Source organism: Accipiter gentilis, chromosome 8 (genome assembly GCF_929443795.1).
Source record: "Accipiter gentilis chromosome 8, bAccGen1.1, whole genome shotgun sequence".
NCBI classification, from domain to species: domain Eukaryota; kingdom Metazoa; phylum Chordata; class Aves; order Accipitriformes; family Accipitridae; genus Astur; species Astur gentilis.
In genome coordinates this window covers 443,390-456,204 of record NC_064887.1, presented here as the reverse complement: position 1 = coordinate 456,204, position 12,815 = coordinate 443,390, and the positions used below count along the sequence as shown (strand labels likewise).

The following is a 12,815-nucleotide window of genomic DNA, read 5'->3' as shown; positions in this document are numbered from 1 at the left end:
GCGGGCGCGGCGGCGCGCACCCCAGGCCCCGCCCGGCCGTCGGGCGCGGAGGCTTGGCCCTCGCCGGCTGCCGTCAGGCCGGCGCGGCGGCCGCCGTAGGCGCGGTGCCGGCGCCGGGGTGCCGCCGCTCGCCCCTCCATGGCGGCGTTCCGGCAGCGGAAGGCGCAGCGCCTGGCGCGGGCGGACGCCAGCAGGAAGGGCGGCCTGGACGAGCGCGCCGCCCCCGTCGTGCGGCTCCTCAACGGGCGAGCGCGGTTCTGCACCACCAGCTCCTGCTCGGGCCGCCTGGTCCTGGCGCAGGGCGGCGCCGCGGTGAGTCCCGCCCGCGGAGGAGCCCGGCCGAAGGCTCGGCTCTCGGGGCCCGCGGAGCCGGGCCCGGGCCGGCTCCGGCGGCGCCTCCCCCTGCCCGCGGGCCCGGCCCCGCTGCCCCGGGCACCCCTCGGAGGGGCCGCAGGCTCGGCGGAGGGGCCGCGGCCGGGGCCGGGGCCTCGCCGCGCTGGAACGCAGCGAGGTGGAACGGCAGAAGGCGGCGTTCGGCCGTCCGCCGTCTCCGCTCCGGCAGCTGCCATCTCGGGGGCTGGGACGCGAACCCGGCCGATGCCGGCCCTCGGCCTGGCCGCCTTACCGGGCCGAGAATACCCACAAACGCAGATAAGCCGGTTTGGAACGACTTTGACGTAAATATGGTTTCCTGCGTTAAGAAAACACGCTTTTTTAAAAGCGACATCACTTATTCTGAAGGGCCATTTTCTTACACGAGCACGAGATCAAACGTCACCTACCTGTACTGCTAGTTTAATCGTTTCTCTTCATCACTAGGATACCAACAGCTGCGAGATCCAGAAGAAAAACTGCACGTGGCTCATGGTAACACATGAAACGTGTACCAAAGACGATGTGGTAAGAGGACAGTACGGTACAACTTTTGACGTTTATTTAATGCAGTGCTCCTAATGTCCTGGAAAACACATCATGTAAAACAGAAATATTTAGGGGTACTATTCCTGGTACTGAGATGAATTGACACTCTCCTTTCAAAATAAAATTTTCTCCAGGTGCTCTGCTTAATAAATTCTTAAGACCTGCTTTGAAGAGAATGCTTTTGAGCCTCATACCAAATTCTCTGCATAGTTGTAAACGCAGCTGATACGAAACTTGAATAATTTCCTCCTGTCTAGAGTCACATAATCTCCACATTGCAATGGCTCAACAAGAAGTCAGTAGTTACTGTTGTTACTGTAGCAGAAGATTGTCTTTCAAAAAGCAGTTTCTGAAAATCTAACATACAGTGATTCTTACTTTTTCAAAGCCCTTTCCTTACTCAGAATAAGTGGAAATAATGCTTTTCTAAGCATTTTCTAAGCATTTCCTTTCCTGAAAGATTACTGTTAGTCTAACAGTGTAATTTCCATTTTTTATCTGCTCTTTGTTTTCCCTTCTCGTTGGATTGCCAGCAAGGTATCAACTGGAGACTAGAGTTGATTTAAAAGCCTTCCTAACCAAAAGTAAAATAAGCTTAATTTCTGTAGAGTACTTGCTGGTCTTTGGACAGTGGTGACCTAGTCATTAGCAGACTAGCTGGGCTAAATGGAAACAGTGTATTCCTTGTTAATACCAAAGTAACAATTGCTGTGTGAAGCTAGGCATTTGCCTAGTGAAAGTTCTGTGTCAGGCAGCATCTGAGATGACGCTTACTGGAGCAGCAATGTTCCTGGAGGACACAGATGCAAGATAATGTGGCCCTTATCCCGTTCTCCCACAGTCAGAGCCTGACTTACCCATTAATGCAGTAATTGTAATGCCTCCTTCAGAATGAGTCAGCTGTGATTAACAGACATTTTGTGTCCTCAGTAACTGTTTCATAAGCTATGGCCGTTCTTGCTTTTTTTGTTTTGGTCAGCAATTCCAGAAGCAACCAAAATGAATTCCTTTGTTTCCATTAAATGTAGATGGGTTCAGGTAAGCATGCCAGTGAGCATGTTCATTTTGTATGTAGTAACTCCTTCCAGACAGTTAAAACTGTCTTGAGTTAAAAAAAAATTCCCTGAATTTAAAAATGTCTCGAGCCCAGCTTGCTGTGCTAACAGCCTTTCACTTACAGACACCTGAAACTAGCGTAACAGTGAATCTCTTATACTGCATTTTCCATTTAGTATCTTAAAATCCCCTGCAATTTAAAAGAAATATATATAGTAGGGTGGGCGTTTTTTTAGTATGCTTTCCAAATAGCCTGCTCTCTGCATATATCTCTTTGCTTTGTCTGTCCCAAAAAAGAACCGGTTACAAGGTCAAAATTCTTTCACTCAATTCACACCTTCCTTTACCACATGCATACGTTCTCACACATGCACAAAAGAAATCTCCTCCAAAATATTTGTCTGTCTTAGTATTTGTTCTAGCTAAGCAGAGCTTGCTGAAATTTTCATCAGCAAATTTCAGGTTGAGTAGGACACAGTGGGTTGTTGCTGACTCTTATGAGAGGAAATACTCTTGATTTTTCCTGTTCCCTTTAACATGTAGATGGGATTTTTTTTTAATGCATGAATTGCAAGTGTAAGAAAAATGTCTTCGACTAGTTTTTAAACTACTGTACTCTCATGTATGATAAAGCTTTGCTAGTGCAGTATTTAGGAAATAAGAAGGGAAGTCAGGATCTTGTATGCTGTGTGTTGTGCTTTTCGGCTGTCAGGTCATTTGACCTCACTGTGTGTATTAACCTCAACAATATGAACGTAGGATATTTGTTTTGTAATTTATTTTTATCTCATTATCCTCCCAGCGCTTAGAGAAAAAGCATTATGTATCACACAGCGCCTCTTTGGAAGGTTACTGATACGACACAAGTATAATCTCATAATTACACGATAGTGTAAAACTGAAATGGTGTAATTTTTTCCTTGACACACTATTGGTGTGTATCTCGACCATCTTCAGCGTTGGATATTCAGATGTAGGTACAGCAGAATTGGGCCCACTGCTGTTTAATACTTTAAGATGTGCATGTGCAGAGCATTCCCTTCTACCAGGACCGACGCACACAGTTTTGTCCACGTGTCTGTATGGACAGTCCTGTAAGGTATGCTGTCAGCTGCTGGGTTTGCCTGTTGCTGACAAACCTTCCAAATGTCTAGCTTGAGCATCAGTAGAGTGTATCTGGTGAGTGAGGTGTCATCTCATCCTTTCTCAGCAGCAGGTTTTGCCGAATGCAGTGAGCTGTGCACTGCCTTCATCACACTGTAACTTAGAGGTGAGCTAGTAACGTGACTGGAGCTGTGCAGTGCTGCAGTGACAGCATTTGCTGTAGTACCAACGGACGCTCTTTCTAGAGCAAGAGCTGCGTTCTGCGTTACTGTAAATGTGCTGCTGTGGTCAGTCACTAAACACAAGTCACTTTCTGTCTCATATCACTTCAGCGATTGCTCCTGTGTTTGGAAGAGAGTGGTTTTCATTTGCGTGAGCTTGTTTACGTGTCACTGACAGGTATTTTCTGTCGTTTCATGACAGCAATTCGACTTTGACTCTTTAGAGATGAGGGGCCTAATCCTATTCCCAGTGGGTGTTTTCCCATCTGCTTCACTGGGAGCAAATCAGGGCCTCAAGAATTTGTAGACTTAATAGAAAATTACTTTCAGCATTTCCCTATGAAATTAAGTTTGCGGGGAATTAATGATTTAGACACAGTAAGATAATAAAAAATCTTTGCTGAAAATATTTTGGTTCATTAATAAGCTTTTGGGGAAACAAGTGTAGGACAGCTTTGGGGCAATGCTAGCATGCATAGATGATTTCAGTCAGTACGACTTTCTTAATTAATTGTAGTCTTGCTGAAAAGCTGCCTCTATAGAGTATCTGCTAAATTACTTAGCCTTTTCAGAGAAACAGAAACCCTTCAAAACACCCTCACCAATATCACACACGCAGATCGCAGCTAATAATGTGTCCTCTGTTATAATACTTGTCTCGGAGACAAGTCTGTCTGACTTGGCTTCCAACCACAATGGGTGCCGATCATTTTGCTGAAGCAGGACACTGTATTGCTCAGATGGCTAGAACAGAGTTCTCAAACATGGGAAAGCGTCTGAAAGGTGATCACGGAAACACGCCTGAAGAGGGAATGCACGCACCCGTGGCAGGTCCCAGCCTGTGTTACGCACCGTGAATGCTGACTGCTGCGTGTGTTTGGACTGCTGTGTGTGTTTGTACTCCTGCTGAAAGCAGCGCAGCCCAAAGAGACACTACACAAGGCGGGGGCTGCTGGAGTGTACACAGCCAGCCTTGTGCTGTGCTGCGGAGGGAAACCACACGACCTCTGCAGAGCCTGACTTTGGATAAGGAAGCTGTTTGACCGTGCTAGCACACTCTTGGGCAGGGTGAGTTCACCTCACTGGAGCACTGTGTCAACAGAACGCGTTTCCAGGCCCAAGGAAATGCTAAATAAGTTAGCTTAGGTGTTTCTGTACAACAGTGCATTATGCAATGTTGATCGTTTCTGTTTCTCATCAGCTTTAGCACAGCTGTGGTTACTTGGGTATTTTTTTAAATCTGGCGCACAAATTACGAACTTGGCCATTCAGAAAGACCTGCTTTCAACTTAAAATAAGAACATTTATGGAGGAGATGCTGCATAAATGCATTTAAATACTTTTCAGTGTTTAAAGGAAAGGAGAGACTGTTACTTCAATGCTTTTCTTTTATGCCATCACATCTTAAAAAAGCATATGAGTTTTAATATTTCCTGAAGATTTTATTGAATATTTTCATTTTACAAGAAAGATGAGAAGGGCTAGACAAAAAAACAAAGTATCGGAAAACAGCTGAAATTTCTCAAGTTACCATAGCAAATTTTTTAGTGATGTGAATTAAGCAAGAGAAGGCAAACAAGAAGGGGGGGGGGCAAATAGTGCTTATGATTAAATAATCATACAATGAAATAAGTAATATAACTGCCTCAAAGCAACCTTTCTGAACGGAAGAAAGTAATATCAGCCCTTAAGATCTCTGCATAAAGATAGCATAGAAAAATAGAGAAATTGCAATAGTAAGCCATACAGAATGTCCTATAGCTTTCTCCACACTCACAAATCCAGGAAAGATTGCCACTAGCATCTTGGTCTTCTAGCAGAACTGAGGGGTTTGAAGGTAATTTCTTGAATTTTATAATTATGAAGTTACTTTTTTTTTTTCTTGTCTTGTGGGTTTATGCCTCTAATTTCAACCTCTGAATTTTTTATAACTCTTACACAGTAGGCTATGCGTTATTATTTAAACTGGGATTAAAAGTGATCAAGTATGTTAGGCCATGAATTTAATCTGCTGAATCCCAGAAAGTTTTCTGAAGTTGAGGAATGTGCTTCAGAAACTAAATGTCTGACTTTAAAGAACAGTTAAAAAAAAAAAAAAAAAAAAAAAACCAAAAAAAAACAACCCAAAACACCAAACTAAAAAAACCTGCTCAGGTTTCATCTGATTGCAGTAAAACAGTCCTTTTCCCGTGCTGTACTGACTGTATCGATTTGTTTGAATGTGCAAAGAAATAAACAGGGAAGTGCAGTTTTTCAAGTTTTTAAAGTCTATCTTGCAATGAATTTCTATCAGACCTAATCAGTTTAGCAAACAGAATCACGGAAATCGATGGAATTTCTGTGTATTTTGTACAATGAAAAATCAAAAGCAGCTGAACAAACCCGATTGCTTGGAACTCATTTGCTGCATTTTTAATGCTTGTTTCACACACTGACTAGCTATTCTTTTCTTTTTTCCTTTTTTTTTTTTTTTTTGTAATAACAGTACACACTTGCAGTATGAATATAAATATTTTGGTGTATTTTCCAGATGACAGCACTGGAGAAAGCCACTGGTGACGTCGTGCTCAAGTTTGAACCATTTGTTCTTCATGTGTTATGTCAAGAGCTGCAAGATGCACAGCTTTTGGTAAAATTACATCAAGTAACAATGTTACAGTGTTGTTCTGTTATATTCCTTGCTGTAAAAGTATTGGCTCCTGAGTAAGCTTTAGCACTTACAATAGTCCCAGATGTGCTGTATGTTTAATAACTGGGGTAGTAAGAGTATGCTGATGAAGAAAACATAGCTTTAAACTTAGTAGAGATTTTGCTGTACTTCTTAGAAAACAAAATTACTCAACTGCAATTCAGTGTTCAAGCTGAAGCAGGTTGCCTGGTAAAAAAATGTTTTCCGGTGAGCCTGGGTTGCTTTCGCTGGCTAAAAGCGATGGGTTTTTTTATATGTCATTTTGCTACCCGCCAGGCCATTTGGCTCCAGTGTTTCAACTAATTGAATAGTACCTTTGCCTTCTGCTTTTCCAGAATGACTCCGGAGAGTAATGCATGATGGGTTTGTTCCTTCATTAATGTAGAAGAGAGTTGATTAGCTTCTTTTATAGTACTGCTGCACTTTTAGCTATAAAAGTGTTTCATGACTGTCTATATGGTTACCAGCTCTTCAAGATAAAATAGTACAGTGCCCAGAGGGATGTTAATGTCCCATCTGCACTAATGGATTAAGATTAGACAAATCAAGATTGACTGTGGTTGTTTGAAAACCAACCACAATTTGTGATACTACATGCATTTGATCTTAAAAACATTTTAATGTAACTGTTACTGCATTAATTTGGGGAGATGGTTTTCAATAAGTTTTTTTCAAAATTGAGATTATAAACTGCATTGCAACCCATCCATAATTATTTCTTGCTGTGAAAGTGTGTAAGACCTGCTTAAGGCATTTATTTGTTCTGCAGCATTCAGTGGCTATCGATTCTGGGTTCAGGAACTCTGGTATTACAGTTGGCAGAGGAGGAAAAATTATGATGGTAAGGACTTTTCTACTTACACGTAAAGAATGTAACAAAATAATATCGTTACTGTTAACCTTGATTTTTTTACGAGCCAAGATCTGAATTGTAATGTGATTGACAGCTATCACAGGGCATGCTGTAGCAAAGAAATACCCTTCTGCTTTAGTTGACAGTGAACTAACCAATTGTGTGCGTAAGTGGGGTTTTTTCTGTAATGAACTTCCCATATTATTTAAATAACCTTCATAAAATAAAAAACTTTATTCTAGATAAATCCTTCTGTGTGTGTTTTTAGGCTGTCCGGAGCACTCATTGCTTAGAAGTTCCACTGAGCCACAAGGGAAAATTGATGGTCTCTGAAGAATATATTGAATTTCTGATACATGTAGCTAATCGGAAAATGGAAGAAAACACAAGGAGGATTGACAGGTTTGTAAGAGTACACCAATGCTATTCATAACATCTAAACCCAAAAGTGAGAGAGGTTATGTAAAAAAGAAAAAAAAAGAAAAAAAAAACCATCCCCTCCAAAGTCTAAAAGACAATTTCAATTAATTTTTTGAGCTCTGAAGACTATAAACTGTTTAACCAAAAAACCGGTAAACAACACCAGTTTACAGACTATCTTTATTACTGAGTAGGGTTTAAGTTTCTTTTTCTAATGATAACAGCATTTGTTATTCTAACACAGTAACCATTTCAGAAGTATTCAGATTGCAGTGCACACTTAAATCCACTAAATGCTTTGTATAGTTTCCAAAACTGATGGTTTATGAAGGCGGTGGAGGGTTACACACACTTTGGGTCTTTACATTTGTCTCCGTCTGAGGAACAGAACACGCAGAAGAGTCAAAGAGCATGAGGATCAAAAGGATGCTGGAAAGACAGACACCTACGTGTACTAAGACCAGTTTCTTTTTATATGTCCATTGAAAATCGCTGTAGTTGTTAAGTTAAAAGCAATTGCTAATAGTAGCAGTCCATCTGATGATTCACACTATCATTCATCAGTTGTTTAACCTGATACCATTTTATAGTTTCTGTAAGATTAACAGGGTCTTAACGGCACATGAATACATCCACTAATTGATTTCTAACACACAAGCATTACAAAGGGAAGTGGCCCAGCATACATAAGGATGCAAGCTGGTACTTCTAATTTTTCTTCCAGTATTGGCTAGAACATTTCAATGTTAGTAATGATTTTCTTCTCTTAACACATTTTAATTATATTACAAAAGCATTAGTTTCTCTGAGTAGTTTTGCAGATCCTGAGCAAACCTACAAAATAATAACTACACAATTATTTCTTTCTAGATTCTACAAATGCTTAGAGGTAGCTTTGAAAACTGCCATCAGTGCAAACAACTCGCCTTCTGAGGAGATGGAGAATCGGTCTGTGTACATTCGCAGAAGAAAGAGGAAGACCATTCAAGAACAAGATGCACATACCTCTCTCAAGGATCACAATGAAGAACTGGAGCCTGAGGATGATACAGAAAGCAATCTTGCTATTTTTGCTGAAATCATGATATAGACTAAGGCATTTGAAAGCAAATGGCAAACTGAATAGTAATTGTAATGCTCTTTGTAAGAGATAAAAATACTGCTCTGTTCTAAGTAGTAACACTCTCATGGACATTTACCAGAAAAAAAGTAATTAAACAGAAGTGTGAACAGGTTTAATGCCACAGAAGCACAGAGAACAAAACCTTAGAATGTTTTGGGGGCTTTTTTTAACAGCGCTGTTGAATAAACAATCTTTTACTCTGTCAGTTACCACAGAAATAACTGGCTTGCTACAGTTCTCTATGGAAGCATTTCACTTCCAAATGCTGGGTTTAGGCCTTCTGATTTTTGCAGAGCAGAGAAACTCTCAAAACTGGGTTGTTATCCTTGAAGGTTTTTAATCCCTCTAGGACCTCTGCAAAACAGTGTGCACCAATATAGATGGCCCTTTCAGAACAACAGAAAGCCACGTATTAGCCAGCTGATGAACAGTACCTGGTGTGAAGGTTAGAATAGAGAAGTAGAAGTTACATACTGCTCTATGCCGGCTTTAGCTGCACGCATCCAGGATTCTTCCTGGCTCTTGTACGGGGCAGCAAAGTTGATGCTGTTTTCTTGCATTTTACTGTGTTTCAGGCTCCAGCCCCACTGTGTTCATGTGTTCTGCTTCCCTTGGCCAGCAGCCATTAAGTGTTATTTTCCTTTGCATCTTTTAGCCAACTCTATATTCTGGTAGTTCGTTAGCTCACTTACATCCCATTCTGTGTGGCCAGCACCCAGCTTCAGTTCCAGCTGGTGAGCAGGAGGGTCAACCAAAGTGTACAGTAACGAGCTTTCTTACCAGGCTATGAACCACTGACATGCAATAAATGTTAAATATAAAACTGCAATAATTTATGCATTCCTGTATTGTACCACTGGAAAAGTCACTCCATACTCGTAGTGTATTTTTCAGAAAAATGGTGAATTTGTAAACCTTAGCAACAATGAATTCTGAGCCCTTCCTTTTATGACTGAGTGATCGCTAACACTACAGAACAAGACCTGACCAAAAAAAAATGGTTTATTTGGTACAGTAACTCCCTGTTCATATAGGTAATTGTTTCCATTACATAAGCCTATGGCTTGGGGACGTTTTAATTCCACTGTAAAAATTTGACATACTAGGTGGCAGCCAAAGGAAAAAGTAATTAGGGGCTTTAAACAGATTCTGAAAGACCTGTTGGGCTGTGTTTCCAGTAGTAGGCATGCCAAAACAAATAGATGAACCTGTTGTGTTGCTTGTTTGTGTTACTAACTTACAGCTTGAACAGTTCGGTGTGCTTGCTTTCATCCTATTTCTTGTGCCTTGAAAGGCCTCAGCACCTGGTTGAGGTATGAGAAGGTAGAGGCCAACGTATTTGCGTCTTTGCAAGCAGACTGCAGTCATGTCAAGTGAAATGCCGGGGGGTTGATGTGTCTGTCCTTGGCTGTTGGCTGCGAGCACAAATTAAGCAAAGGGCAGAAAAAGCAGGCTCCACTATTTTCCTCCTTTGTGGAGGTGGCAAGGCACCGGTGGCAAATTCTGAAGATTAAAGAACATCAGCTTGCGAGGTGACCATGTTGAAATATGTTGAAATATCACAACAAACCTTGAAAAGCAATATGCCATATACGCTGCGTCTATTTGGGTGGACTGATCCTCATTTAATTCTAACTGAACCAGGGGGCTAAGCATTTCTAATGCTGAAGCGCTGCTTGCTGGGAGGGGTGCGGCAAGCACCCATCGCCTGGCAGGATCGGAGCGCGTGGTGTGGAGGTGGTGGAGCCGCCGCAGCGGGGATGTGGGCAAGCAAAGCCGGCGTCCCACAGCCCGTGCGGCAGCAGGCACACGGGTGGGAGCAGCCGGGGGTTCCCGCGGCAGGCCAAAGTGGCAGCAGCTCCTCGGGCTGTGGGGACTGGCATCTGCTGCACCCGTTATCGGAGTAACGCTGGGGCGGCAGGCTTGCTTCAGGCTTTTGCAATCGCAAGTTTTTTGTGGACCTTCCTTTCCATGCTGAGGCACTACTGCATTTCTTTGAACTGAGCCGAACCGAAGCCCCAAAGCTTCCATCGCAAACAGCAACATCTGCTTCAGCGCGGAGGGGGTCTCACGGGCCAGCTACCCCAGCAAAGCCCATCGGCTGTGGCTGTCCCTGTTCCCGTTCCTGCTGGGGGGGATCCCACCATCCAGCAGGTCCCTCCTCGCCAGCCGGGGGGGCAGCTCCTGCGTGCGGAGGAGGCAGTTGTTGCTTTTAAAAGCTGGGGGGGTGGATTTCAGAGAGTTTGTTTAGAACAGTCTGAACCATCTTCCGTGTGTAAAGCAGTCCTAACAAGGTCTGGCGCTGCTCTGTTAGAAATGACTGCGAGTGACTGTAGATGCCGTTGATGAACGTTAGCAGTTTCCTCACACTTGGCAGTGCTGCGATCTTCCACCACAGGTGAGAAGACAAAATTCAGCACTGAAGAAGCAGAGGTGCAAAGAAACCATACCAGACTTCAACCCCAGCCCAAAGAGTATTTTTGAGACCAGAGGAGGCTTGTTTCAGACTTCCGAGAAGTTTAACTTCCAAGTACGTACAGTCATGAACGCACCCGTGTAAGGCGGGAGAGGGATCACGGATCCTCATTTTCCATATAAACCAGGACTTTGGTATGCTTTCAAGGGCAGAGCTGTGAGGCTATGTATTGGGAGGAAAGGGTATTCGATGCAACTACTTCATTTTTGGGGAAGCTTCTTTTTTCTTCTACCTTTATTTTTAAAATGTAATCCAAGCACTACTACAATGGCCCAAACCTTTACGGTATGTAACAGCATTGGAGAGGATTTACGTTCTTAGAAATACGGTTTGTCAGAAACTGATGTGTGATACAATCCCATGTTCCTCTTAAAAATGATACCAAATTCAGGAAGATTTTTTGACAGTTTTAACCTAGAAAAGTTACCTTAACTATTGCCATCTTGTTACTTTATACCTGTTAACTCCAATTATTGAAGATTGTTGGGGACCTCATACAAAAAAAACCAAAACAAGACCTTACAGCAAGAAAAATAAACAGTCTCATGATTCTCGGTGAAGGATTAGGGGATCATGTTACTTCAGTGCTTAAAATACTGAACAGTTTTTACAAGGTTTTTCTGATGTTTTTAAACCCCCCTAAAGGTTTCAGAAGGCAATCCTGAGGTTGTGTCTCGCTGTCCCACAGCCGTGCTGGGTAGGTAAAGAGCACCAGCACTGCCCTGCTCCACACACCACTGCCCTTATTTGCCCATATACCAGGGGGTAACCACGCTTTTCCCCAGTCTTACCCAAGTTGCACAAATTCCTTCTGAGATTACTTTTGTCAAGCCGTGTTTTATTTCCACCCCCTAGAACTAATTCTGTTGCACTTTAAATGCAACATTCAGCAGCAGACTACAGGCATCCCAGTGGACAGAAAGGCTACATGCAACAGGAGGCAGCAGCTGGGGTTCAGGGCAGGAGAAAAAATTACTGATAAGCAACAAGATTCCTAAAACTGGCAAATCTTTACCATTTGTAAGTGTGCTTAGCCACTTGATTAATGAAAGGGTATTTTCAGCCCGATTTTCATATTTGCTTTTGCTATCTTAAAATATTGGAACATTTAAAATTACAATTTCATTCACTTTGCATTCAGTTGTTTCTGTGGAGGCAGATGTATTCATTCACCCTAGTAACAGATCGTCTTTTCTCACCCGTAACATTTAGCATCCATACCAGAAAACCACTTTAAATTGTCATTCCTCAAATTAGAGAGAAATCCTCAAATTAGAGCCAAAGCATTAGCCAGTTGTGCGCACAAAGGGCATCCAGCAGGCACTTCAGCATAAAAGTCACTTGACTGATTCACCAGGATAATTCTTTACATGCAAATCACAGATGTCACAAGCACAAGTATTTGCTTGAAACAGCTTCTTCCTCTGAAACTTAGGTACTTAAATCAGTTTACAAGAATGTAACAGTAGCAGCATCAGATTGCAGTGGAAATCATTGTTTTCAAATGGAGTCAAAACTCTCAGGATAGGAGGGCTTATCAGTTCTCAGATTGCCTAACTCTATGCATTTGACAACATCCAATTGTATAAAATCTAGTCTCAGTTTTTAAAATAACTTTGTATTATTAAATATACCATGCACTGGAGTTTTAGAAGGTCTTCAGTACTTTTGGTTACTGAAAATACACAATTATTTGGTAATATCTTCTCAATTTCATTTTACATAGTGTGATATTAAGGAGAATGTTTCACTTCTTACCTAACCAACAGGTGAAAATAACACCAGTGCAGCATGCTGTGCGTTTTTCAAAAGAACCTTTGAAAGGAAATGTGAGTCTTCAAAAAAATAATCACGTGCCTAAATTCTCCTAGCTGTCCGCTTAAATTCTTTACACCAAGGGAAAGTAAAGGCTGTAACAACTACTCTCTTAAGCCTGCCAGCTCTGGTGTGAC

General features: G+C 42.3%; 1 protein-coding gene across 1 annotated transcript; it reads left to right on the top strand.

Annotated features, from left to right (window-relative positions):
* Positions 1-17: 17 nt before the first annotated feature.
* TYW3 (tRNA-yW synthesizing protein 3 homolog) lies at positions 18-9,380 on the top strand. Its single transcript, XM_049807590.1, has 6 exons — positions 18-312; positions 820-900; positions 5,833-5,931; positions 6,761-6,832; positions 7,113-7,246; positions 8,135-9,380. The coding sequence occupies exons 1-6, from the start codon at positions 139-141 to the stop codon at positions 8,352-8,354; spliced, it is 780 nt and encodes a 259-aa protein (XP_049663547.1). The 5' UTR covers positions 18-138; the 3' UTR covers positions 8,355-9,380.
* Positions 9,381-12,815: the final 3,435 nt, after the last annotated feature.

What these genes read in the sequence shown, in the direction of transcription:
- TYW3 (XM_049807590.1), top strand. Translation starts at nt 139, where the DNA reads ATGGCGGCGTTCCGGCAGCGGAAGGCGCAGCGCCTGGCGCGGGCGGAC. An exon ending in TGGCGCAGGGCGGCGCCGCG is followed by an intron (nt 313 to 819) that starts GTGAGTCCCGCC and finishes CTTCATCACTAG; the next exon opens with GATACCAACAGCTGCGAGAT. An exon ending in CGTGTACCAAAGACGATGTG is followed by an intron (nt 901 to 5,832) that starts GTAAGAGGACAG and finishes TGTATTTTCCAG; the next exon opens with ATGACAGCACTGGAGAAAGC.